Genomic DNA, 18,201 nt, shown 5'->3' on the forward strand with positions numbered 1-18,201 from the left:
CCAGATAGTGAATGGTTTGCCTTTTCATTTTCTTAACAATGTCTTCAAAGGGAAGTTTTAATTTTGATGAAGTGTGATTTATAAATTTTTACCTCTACAGTTCTTGCTTTTGTGTCCAAACAAATCTTTTCCTAACTAAGATTTTATGTAGGAGAATTAGAACATTTTTAGAACTTTGAAGGTAGGGAAGATGGGATTACAGAACACTAATATATTTTATACTCATAATATATACATATTAGAAAATGTTATATTTCTAGAAATACTGACTCTTAATTGGTGCAGTTTAGGCCTTGGCAGCTACATCCTGAGACATATACCCCTAGTACATTTTTCACATAAAGATCTAATTAGTTTAATGGGAAAAGGCAACAAACAAGAGTTAGAAAACTGCTAGATGAAACTTTTCAGAAAAATATGGATTTGAAAAAAAATCTTTAAAAAATGTCACTAAATGGAATGCAAGTAGGAATCTATTGTCACAACATGCCACAGAAGAAAATCATGTAAGAAACTTCTTCATTTCCCAATGTAGGTATCTGAGGAGACACCTCTTCAATTCTAAAATATTCTAGGAATTTCTCCAATAAGAAGTATCACAATACACTTATAAATGAATAAACACCAATTCTTTATAATATTTAAGGTTGAACAATAATATATTGTTCATTTTTTATAATCTTGAAAAGTAAAATTTCTTATAAATAACATAAATATCTGGGGAAAATGTAACATAACTTCTGTGAATATAGGAATAGATTTTGACATTTCTATACCACACACTGAAATTGATCATGAGATGCCAAGTCTCAGCAATAATTAAGTTTTTAGATTCCACACAATTTTCATGCAAATCTCTTCAATACAAAACAAATTGGAACCTATATTCAACATCTGTCACAGTCTTCTTTATGTGCTTTCAATATGATCTTGGAATTGTTCTGTTTGCTACTGAAGAATAACAGATGCCATCATATATTCAATTCAATACATCCTTACGTGAATGACTTTGCCAAAAGTCATCTCCAATTAAAATAAAATGAATAAATATGATAATTATGAAAAGTCCTCTAATTATATGAGGCTTGGTAAAGAGTCCTATGATAATATATGAGAAAATGCTTACAAGATTTTAAGAGCCCCCCTTCCCATCCCCAAGGAGGTATGATTAAATAGCTATAATGTTATAATGTGAATGGGATCGGAAATTTTCAACATTCTTGACTCAATGTTTATACAAATGCATCACTGCTGACAAACTAATTTAATCTGAGGTAATATCTTTGTTTTCAGTTTAGAGGAAAGGGAGAATTGTTCCTGGAGTGCTGTTTACATTAAAGATATTAGACAGTACATTCTTTCCATTGATATTGGCAGCGATTGCTGTAGTTCAAATGTTTGTAAGAATATAGGACATGTAAAGGAAAATCTTTGCTCAAATACAACTGATAAAACTAAAATAATAAATCTTCTTGTATAAACTCTCCCAAATTTACATAACAAAAATGCGAATGGATAGGGTGCTTGGCCTCCTTTGACCAAAATGATTGAATTGGATTAAATGATCACTAAAATCCTTGCTAGCTCTAAAATTCTATTAATTTCAATGAGTTGTCATGTGCCAATTTTGCCTTTCATAATTTTTCTACTAAAGATATTGCAAATAAATTAAAAAATTTTTAATTTAGAAACTAATTAATTTTAATTTTAAAGTGTAAGAGAAGATGAACAAAAAGTCCTTAGTAATCTACACTACAATTCTGCAGAACTGACTGTATCCAAATCAATACCAAGAAAGAATAAAGCTGGAAAAAAAAGATTAGGTATTTATGGCATGGAAAAGTATGAAAAACTATGCAAATAAAATGACCATATTTTGATGCCAATGTTTACTAATTCTAAAATTCAAAGCAAAATCTATGAATACTTTTTTGGCCACTTCAAGTCACTGGGCAAAAGGCATCAGTATCCTTAAAGGAAAATTTGGTCCCATATTCTATCAATGTACAATATTCTATCATGACAATTATGAGTAGAATTGCACTTCATACTAAATGCCAATTTATTATATTACCTTTCAAAATACTGTTTTAGAATACCTTTTCTTAATATCAACAATATAAGCATCTCTAGATAAAATACATTTATCCAAATACATTAATCCAAACCTATAAGAAGAGTAAGGTTGTGTAATCAAAGATGTACACACAAATCTTTTAAACATTCTTATTAAAATTTCCTAAGGCTCTTAATCTACCACCATGTAATTCTACTTTGGTGTTTATTTACACACACACAGACACACACATATATATTGACAGCTACTAAGTTTACTATATTTCCTTAATGGCATTTGAGAAGAATCATCAGTGAAGGATTTGTTTTATATTTTGATGGTCATGTTAATTTTTAGAACACTGTCATAATGTTGCTATGGCTCCTTCTAGAAAAATAAAAAGCACCTTCAAATTCATAAATGCTGCCCTGAAACACTACCTCTTTTCAGTTTGAATTAGATATATTGTAGTCTGATGTTCCCCAGCAAGTCCTAGTTTTGTTTTTCCTTTCATGAGTCCCCAATCCTGATTTTGTCAAACATGTTACATGTTACATAACTACCCAGATTCTCCTTAAAAAAAAAAAAAAAGACAGACATACGACAGCATATCAGAAAGGAGTTATTGTAACACCAGATTAAGAAATTGTCATTCCCTTAAAAATTGTGTAGCTCTACCAATGACTTTCATTAGGCTTTTGAAATACCAGAAATATCTTTTTTCTTGAAGTAAATCATGTTCAATTAGGGGAGGGGGACAAAAAAAAAAAACAGATCCAGAAAAAATTTCATTTTAAACAAGATCTAGGGCTTCCCTGGTGGCGCAGTGGTTGAGTGTCCGCCTGCCAATGCAGGGGACACGGGTTCGTGCCCTGGTCCGGGAAGATCCCACATGCCGCGGAGCGGCTGGGCCCGTGAGCCACGGCTGCTGAGCCTGCGCGTCCAGAGCCCGTGCTCCGCAACGGGAGAGGCCACAACAGTGAGGCCCACGTACCGCATAAATAAATAAATAAATAAATAAATAATAAACAAAAATAAACAAGATCTAATGTAGAAATGGGTCAGTTTGAGAAGCTGGAATAGACACCAAACTCTATTTAAGCTACAAGAATGGACAGTTCTGCTGTTGATGAAATATAGGAACAACACAGTTACAAAATGGTCTTAAAGGTCTTTAGTACAAGGTCTCATTCAATGTAGGAATACCCTCTATAACATCCTTGAATTAGATAATGGTCATTAGCTCTTTTTAAAAACAGGAAGCGTATCACCTAACAAGTCACCCCATTTTATTTAATCAGCTTAAGCTATTAGTAAGATCTTCTACATGGTGACTTAAAATGTTCCCTTTTAACAGTAGCTCTTGAAGTAATAACTTCTCATTAAAGATAAAGCTAGATTTGGTTTGCAGTCACCACTGCCAACACCCCTCCCAAGCCCCAATTATACAAAAGCATCACATGAAAGCCTCTTCTAACGGAGATCACAGATTCTAGGAGATTCTGTTTCCTCAGCTGATTGGGGAAGAAACAGAGTCAAATTCAACATGAAAGACACTGAAAATAGATAATGGAAAATTTAAACCAGTGATACTGGCACAAACGAGGGAGCTTAAAACTAAGGATTACCTAAGAGATTGGTATTAGTACCAATGAAGAATAATAAAGATCTAGATAATTGTATATTTTATAAAGAACATACCCTTGAAAAAGATGTATCTCCTCTTTTTCAGGCCAAATGTTGGTGATTAAAGAAAAGAGATGCTTACCTCTTCAGAGCTCTCTTCCTAAGCATCACCGTCTCAACCCCCCGAGCCACAGACAATGGAACTCCCATCTATTCTGTCTCAAGAACCTCTTTATTAGACTCTCAACCTGATTATTTCCAACTTGAGTCCTGTTCTTTTTAGCTGCAGATTCCTCTATAACCATTACAAGAATGACATGAATGAAAAGAATCTTAAATCCCTGGTACCATGGCAGGAAAACAGTTGAATAGTAAGAAACATTTCTGAGAAATTCTGGTGCTGGAAATTACAGGAATTGTAGAAAATCTAGTAGATGCTATGAGTACTCCTTTGGCTTCCCTAATCCTAACAGGACCTTCCTCTCCTCATTTTAGTAACTATTCAGGTTAAACTAATCTTTAGACAAAGAAATAATTTTAAAACTTCACTTGAAAATACAGGTATATTTGTAACTCTAAATTCCTGCAACTAAAAATCTTATATGCAGGCTATGACAGAAAGGGCCCTCATAACAATTAGTTCAATTCAATTCATTGGATGATGTCTATTTTCCTAATTCAAAACTGTGGAACTATGCCCTGTTCAGTTCCAGTGATATTTACCTGACACACTGTGTTGCTGGTAATTGTAGGAAGATGGAATTGCACCAATAGGAAGCTGTGGTTTGGGATTGCCTGGTGGTACCTCATCATCATCCTCCCCAAAATGATGAACTTTCTCGTACTTTTCTAGGTAACTGAAATAGAAAAACAGTACAGCAGAGATTTAAAATAAATTTACATCTTGTTTTTTAACTCCCACCACATATATCTGTTTTCCTTTTCTAGAGGCCCTAAATTTAAAATAATAATAACAAGATACCACAAGCCTCATATTAGTGGGACAGTCACTTCAGCAGTAATACTGAAGACAAACTCACTGTAATGGTTCTAAAAGTGTTTTTAAATTTTCAGAAAAGACCACACCACTGCTCAAATAAAAATGTAAAAGTAAAGAATATCAAAGGACAACTACATGTAGATGAACAACAGTACATTTTATTTACTGATTAAAAAAATTATACATGGTCACTGTAAAAACCACATGAAGGGGCTTCCCTGGTGGGACAGTGGTTGAGAATCCGCCTGCCAATGCAGAGGACACAGGTTCAAGCCCTGGTCCTGGAAGATCCCACACGCTGTGGAGCAACTAAGACCGTGCGCCACAACTACTGAGCCTGCGCTCTAGAACCCACGAGCCACAGCTAGTGAGCCCACGTGCCGCAACTACTGAAGCCCGTGCACCTAGAGCCTGAGCTCCGCAACAAGAGAAGCCACCCCAATGAGAAGCCCGCACACTGCAATGAAGAGTAGGCCCCGCTTGCCACAACTAGAGAAAGCCCGTGTGCAGCAACGAAGACCCAACACAGACAAAAATAAATAAATTTATTTAAAAAAAAAAAACACGTGAAAATGAGAAGATGCCCTGGCCTCCACATCTCACTCATCACAGATAACCACAGGTTCATATGCTTTCTGTATATTTTCTGTGCATGTTTCTATCTAACAACATATTTTAGAGATCTGAGCATGTCAATACACACGGTACTACTTCAGTCTTTTTTTTTTTTTTTTAACTTTACTTATTTGGCTGTGCTGAGTCTTAGTTGTGGCATGCAGGATCTGGTTCCCGACCGGGGATCGAACCTGGGCCCCCAGCATTGGGAGTGCGGAGTCTTAACCACTGGACCACCAGGGAAGTCCCTACATCAGTCTTTTTTAATGGCTGTATAATATATGGTCCTACTGATATATCATAATTTAACGAGATCTCTAGTGCTGTAGCTAGCTATGTTCAGTTTTGCTTTTTGCTATTACAAGTCATGCAGGAATAAGATTAATCTCAGCACTTGTTTAAATATTTTTCTCTCGATAGACACTGGAAATGGTATTATCAACTTTAAACAGCAATATGGCCAAATTCTCACCCCAAACTGATGTGCCCAATACATTTTGATCAATTTATAAGATAGTTCCTGTATTCCCCACTGGATCACCGTTACAGGGAATGGTCAATCTTCTTAATATTAACTAGAATTAAATTCCGAATTTACAATAAGATTCCCACAAGAAAGATTTTTAAATAGAGAAACAATTGATCAAATCCATGTCAAACACAACACTGTAACTAATGAACTTGTTACTACACTTCATAAGAACTTAAGCTGATTAATACCAGAGTAAAGTTCTAAATGTGATCATTTTATAGATCAATCCTTCCATCATTCCTGATCCAGGCAGGTACTAAGTCCATTAGTCACTGTTTTAAAAGTCCTACAGAGGGAGGGCCTAAAGATGGTGGAGGCGTAAGATGTGGAAATCACTTTCCTCCCCACAAATACATCAAAAATACATCTACATGTGGAACAGCTCCTACAGAACACCTACTGAATGCTGGCAGAAGACCTCATACTTCCCAAAAGGAAAGAAAATCCCCACCTACCTGGGTAGTGCAAAAGAAAAAAAACAGAGACAAAAGAATAGGGACGGACCTGCACCTCGGGGAGGGAGCCGTGAAAGAGGAAAAGTTTCCACACACTAGGAAGCCCCTTCACTGGTGGAGACAGGGGTGGGCAGGAGGGAAGCTTTGGAGCCACAGAGGAGAGCGCAGCGACAGGATGCAGAGGGCAAAGCAGAGAGATTCCTGCACAGAGGATTGATGCTGGCCAGCACTCACCAGCCCGAGAGGCTTGTCTGCTCACCCACCGGGGCGGGTGGAGGCTGGGAGCTGAGGCACGGGCTTCAGAATTCAGACCCCAGGGAGAGGACTGGGGTAGGCTGCGTGAACACAGCCTGAAGGGGGCTAGTGTGCCACAGCTAGCAGGGAGAGAGTTCAGGAAATAGTCTGGAACTGCCTAAAAGGCAAGTGACCATTGTTTCGGGGTGCGCGAGGAGAGGGGATTCACAGCACCACCTAAACGAGCTCCAGAGACAACACGAGCTGTGGCTATCAGCGTGGACACCAGAGACGGGCATGAGACACTAAGGCTGCTGCTGCAGCCACCAAGACGCCTGTGAGCAAGCACGGGTCACTATCCACACCTCCCCTCCAGGGAGCGTGTGCAGCCCACCACTGCCAGGGTCCCGTGATCCAGGGACAACTTCCCCAGGAGAACACACGGCGCGCCTCAGGCTATTGCAATGTTATGCTGGCCTCTACCTCCGCAGGCTTGCCCCGCATCCGTACCCCTCCCTCCCCTCGGCCTGAGTGAGCCAGAGCCCCCGAATCAGCTGCTCCTTTAACCCTGTCCTGCCTGAGCGAAGAACAGATGCCCTCCCGCGACCTACATGCAAAGGCAGGGCCAAATCCAAAGCTTAACCTCAGGAGCTGTGCGAACAAAGAAGAGAAAGGGAAATCTCTCTCAGCAGCCACAAGAGCAGCGGATTAAAGCTCCACAATCAACGTGATGTACCCTGCATCTGTGGAATACCTGAATAACAACAAATCATCCCAAAATTGAGACAGTGGACTATGGGAGCAACTGTAGACTTGGGGTTTGCTTTCTGCATCTAATTTGTTTCTGGTTTTATCTTTACCTTAGTTTAGTATTTAGAGCTTATTATCACTGATAGATTTGTTTACTGATTTCATTGCTCTCTTCTTTCTCTCTTTTTCTTTTATTTTTTATTACTTTTTAATCATATTTTTAATTTTTATTTTAATAAATTTATTTTATTTTTTTCTATCTTTCTTTTTTTTCCTCCCTTTTCTTCCGAGCCGTGTGGCTGACATGCTCTTGGTATTCCAGCCGGGTGTCAGGCCTGAGCCTCCAAGGTGGGAGAGCCAAGTTCAGGACATTGGACCACCAGAGACCTCCCGGCCCCATGTAATATCAAACGGCGAAAGATCTTCCAGAGATCTCCATCTCAACACTAAGAACCAGCTCCACTCAACGGCCAGCAGGCTATAGTGCTGGACACCCCATACCGAACAACTAGCAAGACAGGCATACAACCCCACCCATTAGCAGAGAGGCTGCCTAAAATCATAAGTTCACAGACACCACAAAACACACCACCAAACGTGGTCGTGCCCACAAGAAAGACAAGATCCAGCCTCATCAACCAGAACACAGGCATCAGTCCCCTCCACCAGGAAGCCTACACAACCCACTGAACCAACCTTAGCCACTGGGGGCAGACACCAAAAACAATGGGAACTATGAGCCTGCAGCCGACAAAAAGGAGACCCCAAACACAGTAAGTTAAGCAAAATGAGAAGACAGAGAAATACACAGCAGATGAAGGAGCAAGATAAAAACACACCAGACCTAACAAATGAAGAGGAAATAGGCAGTCTACCTGAAAAAGCTTTCACAGTAATGACAGTAAAGATGATCCAAAATCTTTGAAACAGAATGGAGAAAATACAAGAAACGTTTAACAAGGACCTAGAAGAACTAAAGAGTGAACTAAACAATGATGAACAACACAATAAATGAAATTAAAAATTCACTAGAGGGAATCAATAGCAGAATAACTGAGGCAGAAGAACGGATAAATGACCTGGAAGATAAAATAGTGGAAATAACTACCACAGAGCAGAATGAAGAAAAAAGAATGAGAAGAATTGAGGACAGTCTTAGAGGCCTCTGGGACAACATTAAATGCACGAACATTCGAATTATAGGGGTCCCAGAAGAAGAGAAAAAGAAAGGGACTGAGAAAATATTTGAAGAGATTATAGCTGAAAACTTCCCTACTATGGGAAAGAAATAGTCAATCAAGTCCAGGAAGGGCAGAGATTCCATACAGGATAAATCCAAGGAGAAACATGCCAAGACACATATTAATCAAATTATCAAAAATTAAATACAAAGAACAAATATTAAAAGCAGCAAGGGAAAAGCAACAAATAACATACAAGGGAATCCCCATAAGGTTAACAGCTGATTTCTCAGCAGAAACTCTGCAAGCCAGAAGGGTGTGACAGGACATATTTAAAAGGATGAAACGGAAAAACCTACAACCAAGATTACTCTACCCAGCAAGGATCTCATTCAGATTCAACATAGAAATTAAACCCTTTACAGAAAGGAAAAGCTAACAGAATTCAGCACCACCAAACCAGCTATACAACAAACGCTAAACGAACTTCTCTAGGCAGGAAACACAAGAGAAGGGAAAGACCTACAAAAACAAACCCAAAACAATTATGAAAATGGTAATAGGAACATACATATCGATAATTACCTTAAATGTAAATGGATTAAATGCTCCCACCAAAAGACAGAGACTGGCTGAATGGATACAAAAACAAGACCCGTATATATGCAGTCTACAAGAGACCCACCTAAGACCTAGGGACACATACAGACTGAAAGTGAGGCGATGGAAGAACATATTCCATGCAAATGGAAATCAAAAGAAAGCTGGAGTAGCAATTCTCATATCAGAAAAAATAGACTTTAAAATAAAGACTATTACAAGAGACAAAGAAGGACACTATATAATGATCAAAGGATCGATCCAAGAAGAAGATATAACAATTATAAATATTTATGCACCCAACATAGGAGCACCTCAATACATAAGGAAAATGCTAACAGCCATAAAGGGGGAAATCGACAGTAACACAATCATACTAGGGGACTTTAACACCCCACTTGCACCAATGGACAAATCACCCAAAGTGAAAATAAATAAAGAAACACAAGCTTTAAATGAAACATAAAACAAGATGGACTTAACTGATATTAATAGGACACTCCATCCAAAAACAACAGAATATACTTTCTTCTCAAGTGCTCATGGAACATTTTCCAGGATAGATCTTATCTCAGATCACAAATCAAGCCTTGGTAAATTAAGAAAATTGATATCGTATCAAGTATCTGTTCCGACCACAATGCTATGAGACTAGATAGCAATTACAGGAAAATATCTGTGAAAAAGACAAACACATGGTGGCTAAACAATACACTACTAAATAACCAAGAGATCACTGAAGAATTCAAAGAGAAAATCAAAAAATACCTAGAAACAAATGACAATGAAAACATGACAACCCAAAACCTATGGGATGCAGCAAAAGATGGTCTAAGAGGGAAATTTATAACAATACAATCCTACCTCAAGAAAAAAGAAACATCTCAAACAAACAAACAAACAACCTTACACCTAAAGCAAATACAGAAAGAAGAACAAAAAAACCCCAAAGTTAGCAGAAGGAAAGAATCATAAAGATGAGATCAGAAAAAGAAATGAACAAAACAATAGCAAAGATTAATAAAACTAAAAGCTGGTTCTTTGAGAAGATAAACAAAATTGATAAACCATGGGCCAGACTCATCTAGAAAAAAAGGGAGAAGACTCAAGTCAATAGAATTAGAAATGAAAAGGGAGAAGTAACAACTGACACTCCAGAAACAGAAAGGATCATGAGAGATTACTACAAGCAACTCTATGCCAATAAAATGGACAAGCTGGAAGAAACGGGCAGATTCTTAGAAAAGCACAAACTTCCGAGACTGAACAAGGAAGAAATAGAAAATATAAACAGACCAATCACAAGCACTGAAATTGAAACTGTGATTAAAATTCTTCCAACAAACAAATGCCCAGGACCAGATGGCTTCACAGGTGAATTCTACCAAACATTTAGAGAAGAGCTAAGAGCTATCCTTCTCAAACTCTTCCAAAATATAGCAGAGGGAGGAACACTCCCAAACTCATTCTATGAGGTCACCATCACCCTGATACCAAAACCAGACAAAGATGTCACAAAAAAAGAAAACTACAGGCCAATATCACTGATGAACACAGATTCAAAAATCCTCAGCAAAATACTAGCAAACAGAATCCAACAGCACATTAAACGGATCATACACCATCATCAACTGGGATTTACCCCAGGAATGCAAGGATTCTTAAAAATATGCAACTCAATCAATGTGATAACCCATAATAACAAATTGAAGGAGAAAAACCATATGATCATCTCAATAGATGCAGAAAAAGCTTCTGACAAAATTCAACACCCATTTATGATAAAAACCCTCCAGAAAATAGGCATAGAGGGAACTTACCTCAACATAATAAAGGCCATATATGACAAACCCAGAGCCAACATCATTCTCAATGGTGAAAAACTGAAACTGTTTCCACTAAGATCAGGGAGAAGACAAGGTTGCCCAGTGTCACCACTATTAATCAATAGTGTTTTGGAAGTTTTAGCCACAGCAATCAGAGCAGAAAAAGAAATAAAAGGAATCCTAACTGGAAAAGAAGAAGTAAAACTGTCACTGTTTGTACATGACATGATACTATACATAGAGAATCCTAAAGATGCTGCCAGAAAACTACTAGAGCTAATCAATGAATTTGAAAAGTAGCATAATAAGAAATTAATGCACAGAAATCTCTTCAATTCCTATACACTAATGATGAAAAATCTGAAAGAGAAATTAAGTAAACACTCCCATTTACCATTGCAACAAAAAGAATAAAATACCTAGGAATAAATCTACCTAAGGAGAAAAAAGACCTGTATGCAGAAAACTATAAGACACTGATGACAGAAATTAAAGATGATACAAACAGATGGAGAAATATACCCTGTTCCTGGATCAGAAGAATCAATATTGTGAAAATGAGTACACTACCCAAAACAATCTGCAGATTCAATGTAATCCCTATCAAACTACCAATGGCATTTTTCACAGAACTAGAACAAAAAATTTCACAATCTGTATGGAAACACAACAGACCCCAAACAGCCAAAGGAATCTTGAGAAAGAAAAAGGGAGCTGGAGGAATCAGGCTCCTGGACTTCAGACTATACTACAAAGCTACAGTAATCAAGACAGTATGATACTGGCACAAAAAGAGAAATATAGATCAATGGAACAGGATAGAAAGCCCAGAGATAAACGCATACACATATGGTCACCTTATCTTTGATAAAGGAGGCAGGAATGTACAGTGGAGAAAGGACAGCCTCTTCAATAAGTGGTGCTGGGAAAACTGCACAGGTACATGTAGAAGTATGAGATTAGATCACTCGCTAACACCATACACAAAAATAAGCTCAAAATGGATTAAAGACCTAAATGTAAGGCCAGAAACTATCAAACTCTTAGAGGAAAACATAGGCAGAACACTCTATGACATAAATCACAGCAAGATCCTTTTTGACCCACCTCCTAGAGAAATGGAAATAAAAACAAAAATAAACAAATGGGACCTAATGAAACTTCAAAGCTTTTACACAGCAAAGGAAACCATAAACAAGACCAAAAGACAACCCTCAGCATGGGAGAAAATATTTGCAAATGAAGCAACTGACAAAGGACTAATCTCCAAAATTTATAAGCAGCTCATGCAGTTCAATAACAAAAAAACAAACAACCCAATCCAAAAATGGGCAGAAGACCTAAATAGACAGTTCTCCAAAGAAGATATACAGACTGCCAACAAACACATGAAAGAATGCTCAACATCATTAATCATTAGAGAAATGCAAATCAAAACTACAATGAGATATCATCTCACACCAGTCAGAATGGCCATCATCCAAAAATCTAGAAGCAATCAATGCTGGAGAGGGTGTGGAGAAAAGGGAACACTCTTCCACTGCTGGTGGGAATATGAATTGGTACAGCCACTATGGAGAACAGTATGGAGGTTCCTTAAAAAACTACAAATAGGAGTACCATATGACCCAGCAATCCCACTACTGGGCATATACCCTGAGAAAACCATAATTCAAAAAGAGTCATGCACCACAATGTTCATTGCAGCTCTATTTACAAGAGCCCGGAGATGGAAATAACCTAAGTGTCCATCATCGGATGAATGGATAAAGGAGATGTGGCACATATATACAATGGAATATTACTCAGCCATAAAAAGAAATGAAATTGAGCTATTTGTAATGAGGTGGATGGACCTAGAGTCTGTCATACAGAGTGAAGTAAGTCAGAAAGAGAAAGACAAATACCGTATGCTAACATATACTTATGGAATTTAAGAAAAAATATATCATGAAGAACCTAGGGGTAAGACAGGAATAAAGACACAGACCTACTAGAGAATGGACTTGAGGATATGGGGAGGGGGAAGGGTAAGCTGGGACAAAGCGAGAGAGTGGCATGGACATATATACACTACCAAACGTAAAATAGCTAGCTAGTGGGAAGCAGCCACATAGCACAGGGAGATCAGCTGGGTGCTTTGTGACCACCTAGAGGGGTGGGATAGGGAGGGTGGGAGGGAGGGAGACGCAAGAGGGAAGAGATATGGGAACATATGTATATGTATAACTGATTCACTTTGTTATAAAGCAGAAACTAACACATCATTGTAAAGCAATTATACTCCAATAAAGATGTAAAAAAAAATCTACAAACAATAAATACTGGAAAGGGCGTGGAGAAAAGGGAACCCTCTTGCACTCCTGGTGGGAATCTAAATTGATACAGCCACTATGGAGAACAGTATGAAGGTTCCTTAAAAAACTAAAAGTAGAACTACCATATGCCCCAGCAATCCCACTACTGGGCATATACCCTGAGAAAGCCATAATTCAAAGAGTCATGTACCACAGTGCTCATTGCAGCTCTATTTAGAATAGTCAGGACATGGAAGCAACCTAAGTGCCCATCAACAGATGAATGGATAAAGAAGGTGTGGCACATATATACAATTGAATATTACTCAGCCATAAAAAGAAATGAAATTGAGTTATTTGTAGTGAGGTGGATGGACCTAGAATCTGTCATACAGAGTGAAATAAGGGAGGGAGGGAGACGCAAGAGGGAGGAGATATGGGGATAAATGTACACATATAGCTGATTCAGTTTGTTATAGAGCAGAAACTAACACACCATTGTAAAGCAATTACACTCCAATAAAGATATTTTAAAAAAAAGAGTCCTGCAGCTACCCACCCCTTTGCTTTTATAGTTACAGACAGCTGACATGAGGGAGGAGTGAATCAATGAACGTATATGGTGATCTCAGAAGTATTATATTCTTTTTAGTACTAAACCTTAACTTTCAAGGTGGGATGAATGCAAGTTATACATTTACAAATAGAAAAACTAATGACATGGGAAGTCATCACCATTCCTCATTTTCCCCATCCAGCTTTACAAGGCACAATAATTCACATCTTTGAGACCAGAAAGGAATTAAACTGTCGCTTTCCATTCCTTCTAAGTTCTCCATATAAGCTCAATTTGAGCAAGGAACTCTTTCCTAGCTGGCAGCTTGATAGGTAACGAATCCAACACTTTACTCTTGGAGATACAAAAGCAGAGACGTATGCCCAGATATAACCCTTGAGCATTAAGGACAGTATGCAGCTGCATACATTTCACCCTGACCCAGCAGATAGAATTTACAGTCTAAAAACGTAAAACAAAACAAAACAACATGATTAAAAAGAGACAGTCTCTCTCCATTATAGACTCATGATGGACTGAAATGGGTAATAAATCAAGCCTATTCTCTTTGAATTTCTAATGCAGATATCATAAAAAGAAGAGTATATATAAATTTGGGCATAAATAGCTGCTCAAAAATTGTGACATTCTCTGCAAATGAGGAATTATCTACATCACATGAAATAACTCAGGTAACAGTACTAATAGAGCTATTTTAGAGAGTATGGTCTTTCAGAATTGAACTCACTGTGGAACCGTTAAAAACAAGCTAAAGATAATTAATTCTTATTAAATAATTTTTATTTAAATATAATCAAAATAACAATGATGTAGAATTTTAAAATCAAAACCTTATACTAATAGTATGTTTAATATGCTCTTTATAAATTTGGTATGCATAACTGAGTACAGTAGATTTAAAATTTGTGTTTTTTATTACAGCTGGGGGAGAAGACAACACTACTAGTAAAGAAAGACCATAAATATTATCTTTTCCCTCCTGGAACACCCAAAATGGAGCATAAGCAAGATGGAGTAACTGACAACACCACAAGTACCAGATACTCATGGTAAATAGTATATATTATATACATAAAGCCCTTCATAATTCAAATTTTCATAAGATTTTTTAAATATACGACTTCTGGTCCCATGGCACATTCTAACCCTATTCCTCCAAACAGATTCTTTACATAATTCCAATCCACAGAAATTTATGGTTTAGGCAAATTGTTACAATTTTTGAAATTTTTATTTCCTTGGCTTGAGGGTCAGTGCTTGTTCTCATTCATGATTAAATATTTCCAACTGAGACTCAACCTTTCTTAGTTCAGCTGAGGTACTGGCACCCAGTTCTGATCTCTTGTCCCTCTCAATAAATAAGCACAAAGCCTTTTTTTTGTTTGTTTTTCAAAGAGCTATACTTCTAAAAACTAAAAGGTATTAATAGACAAGAGGAAGGAGCTAAAATACAAAGTTACGTTTCAAAGTATAGGTCTTCAGATTTAATTCTCTATCATAACCCTGAGCTTACACACTGACAGATACACGTTGTTCACTTATTAAATTACAAATGCTAGACTACACATTTCTCTTTCTTCTCAAAGCCAATTATATTGCTATGAATAGTTACTATATTAATCAAACAGGTATTTACAGAGCTCTTTCAGTAATCTGTCTAGTAAACGACAGATTTAACTCAAGACTGGTAAAATACTGGAATCCAGATGGCAGTCACTCCCTCATCAGGCAACACAGAAAACTAGGTTCCTTAGTTCAACATTACGTACAGAATCAGGTGGCAAGAGTTATATCTTCTTTTTTTTCAACTTGGCACTCATTTATTTTGTGGTGGATTCTAGGCCATAGGTGACAGATTTAGAAGACAAAAGCAAATATGAACACTTAGCATATAATATTGGAATTATTTTAAATGGCACTATTCAATTAAAAAGCTTAATACATGTGACCAATAAAATGAGAGGAAAAGAGTCCATTCAAAATAGCATCAAATAATATAGGCAGTTTTGTTATGAATGTGGAAAAATTTAACCTCTTGCAGTATCTGACAGATTAAGCACACAAAACGTAAATTAGTTTACAGAAAATTTAAATATAATCACCAATAAGACTGATTTATTAGACATACAATGATTTCCTTTTCAAATCTCCATAGAAATTAAAAAATTGATTATATATCAATTCACACAGGAAACCAAAATAAATTTAAGATTAAATATTGTATAGGGTATATTCCCTAACTGCAATCAATTCAAAGACATTTTTTTTCTAAGAAAGAAATTAAACCCTTGGAAAATTAAAAATAATTTTATGTAAAAGTAGAGAAACTAGTACAACCCATCAGCAGATATCAAAATTCATGGTCAATCTTGTTTCATCTATAGCACAATTAACTATCTTCATAACACTTTTAAAGCAATTCCCAAGTATCTCATAACTTTATTTGTAAATATTTTGGTAGAATTCTTAGAAATTAAAAATATGTATAAAAACTTCTTGAAATGTTTTAAGAAAAGATGGCAGTTCAAGGAACGCATATTCATCTCGTCCCTTAAATCCAATTGCAATGAACTTTGAAGAGTAAAAATAGAGGGATACTGCATAATTTCTAAGTTAGAAAACTTTCAGAAATTCTGGTTCATTAAAAGCAACTTCAAGGATTTACAAGACTAACTTGCAAAACAATTCTTGAGAGAGTAACATGGTCTAGTGGAAAACAGAGATCTTAAGCCAAAACTCATAAAAAGGCAAATTCAGTTTGGATTTCCCTTAGCCACTAAGGATCAATAAAATGTGAGGGTGTGTCTGATAATAGGATCCAGAGAGTGACAATTATTTAAGAAAAAAAAATGTAGAAAGTTGGGTTGAACTCAGTGGTTGTTGAAAGAAGCAAAGTCCTTTAAGCTTCACCTTATAGCTTATTTGTCAAAATGAACTCAAAGACCCAGGGGTGTGGGCACCTATCAGAAGCATCAGCATGGAAAGACTGGCATCATCAGGTAATGGGACCTCTACGGACATGGTGTACAAGAAATTTCAAGATGAAACACCCCAGCACAAAATCAAATATGGTGACATACAAACAAGAAAGGTAATGACATTTCTTTGCCCAGGATTATCCCCGCAAAGAGGGGCATGAAAAAGTAGATTTGACGATGTAGAAGATCACCTCAATAATGCAGAGGGCATGCCTGAGAAACGGCTCCTCACAGAGGGGAAATGAATGAAAACAATGGGGTGGACAAAAATGAGACATGTATGATAAACAGGAGGTCAAACAAAGGGGCAAAAAAAAAAGAAGTGGCCCTGAAGGAAAGACCAGAATAAATGGAACAGAAGCAGTATCATTGAGATAACAGAAGAATTTCTTTAGCTAAAATGCTTAATGGGTATATTAAAAAGGTTCCTGGAGTGTCAGGGTACAAGGATCACCAGGCAAAAATTAATGAAAAGAGAAAAACACTCAGACATTTCCTGATGAAATATGCAAACTTCAAAGATAAAGACAATTCCTAGAAATACCCAGAACCACCCCTACTCCTGAAAAGTTACACAGAACAGTTGGGCTAGGCTCTGACTTCTCTTCAAAATTAATTGTCAAAGATAATAAATAAGTATCAGAGCTCTGAGGAAAGAAAGTTATTTCACAAGAAATCTCCACCCAATCACATTGCTCAACTAAGAAAATAAATTCATTTTCAGGTATGTAAAGACTCAGTAAGTACTCTACTTGATGAATCAAAATTAAGGAATGTTTAAATAGCAATACAGATGACTAATGATGTGCACAGAAACTATTTAAACTCAGATATTAGTCTCAATTGTAACTATCATATTACAAAAGAGAATGCACATTGGTAATTACAAAATAACATGTAAATATAAAACTAATTTAAAAAATGTAAAACTATTAAAATAATTTGAAAATGATACTCCTGATATGCAGTTCAAGAACTTTTCCACAAAAATGAAAAATAAAAAGGAAGTAGTAGTAAGAAGAATTAAAACTGTACTCTGTGTGTTACTTACACAGGAAGAGTGATCAAAATGGGTTTATTCTCATAGTTCATATTAAGGAAAATATGTTCTTGGGAGTGTTTCTAAGCTTTTTACAAGTGTTTAACAACAAAAAGTCAAGATCATTACTTTCCAAATCACTAGAGGGAAACAAAAACATTAATGTATGTAATATGTAGAGAAAAGAAGAGAAAGAATACCTTGTGATGTAGCAATTATACTCTTAGGCATACACCCTAGAAAAAACTGGAAATAACTCAAATATTCACAAATGATAGTATGAATAAAAACACTGTGGCATATTCACACAATGAAATACTATATAGTAATGAAAATTAATTAACTAACATAGATCAATACAAATAGCCAACAACAAAATGTTAAATCATTTCAGAATACATTATGACTCCATTTATAGGCAGATAATAAGTAAAA

The 18,201-nt window shown here is 36.6% G+C and overlaps 1 protein-coding gene across 2 annotated transcripts in view; it reads right to left on the reverse strand.

The window, feature by feature from the left end:
- ARID2 (AT-rich interaction domain 2) overlaps window positions 1-18,201 on the reverse strand; it is a 163,293-nt gene that overhangs the window by 69,967 nt on the left and 75,125 nt on the right. For both annotated transcript variants that reach the window (XM_081250313.1, XM_081250314.1), the window contains one exon: window positions 4,406-4,539. In XM_081250313.1, coding sequence (XP_081106439.1) covers window positions 4,406-4,539 — 134 coding nt within the window. The remainder of the gene's footprint in view (window positions 1-4,405; window positions 4,540-18,201) is intronic.

Source organism: Mesoplodon bidens (genome assembly GCF_964165515.1).
Source record: "Mesoplodon bidens genome assembly, chromosome: 11".
In the NCBI taxonomy this organism is placed as follows: Eukaryota; Metazoa; Chordata; class Mammalia; order Artiodactyla; family Ziphiidae; genus Mesoplodon; species Mesoplodon bidens.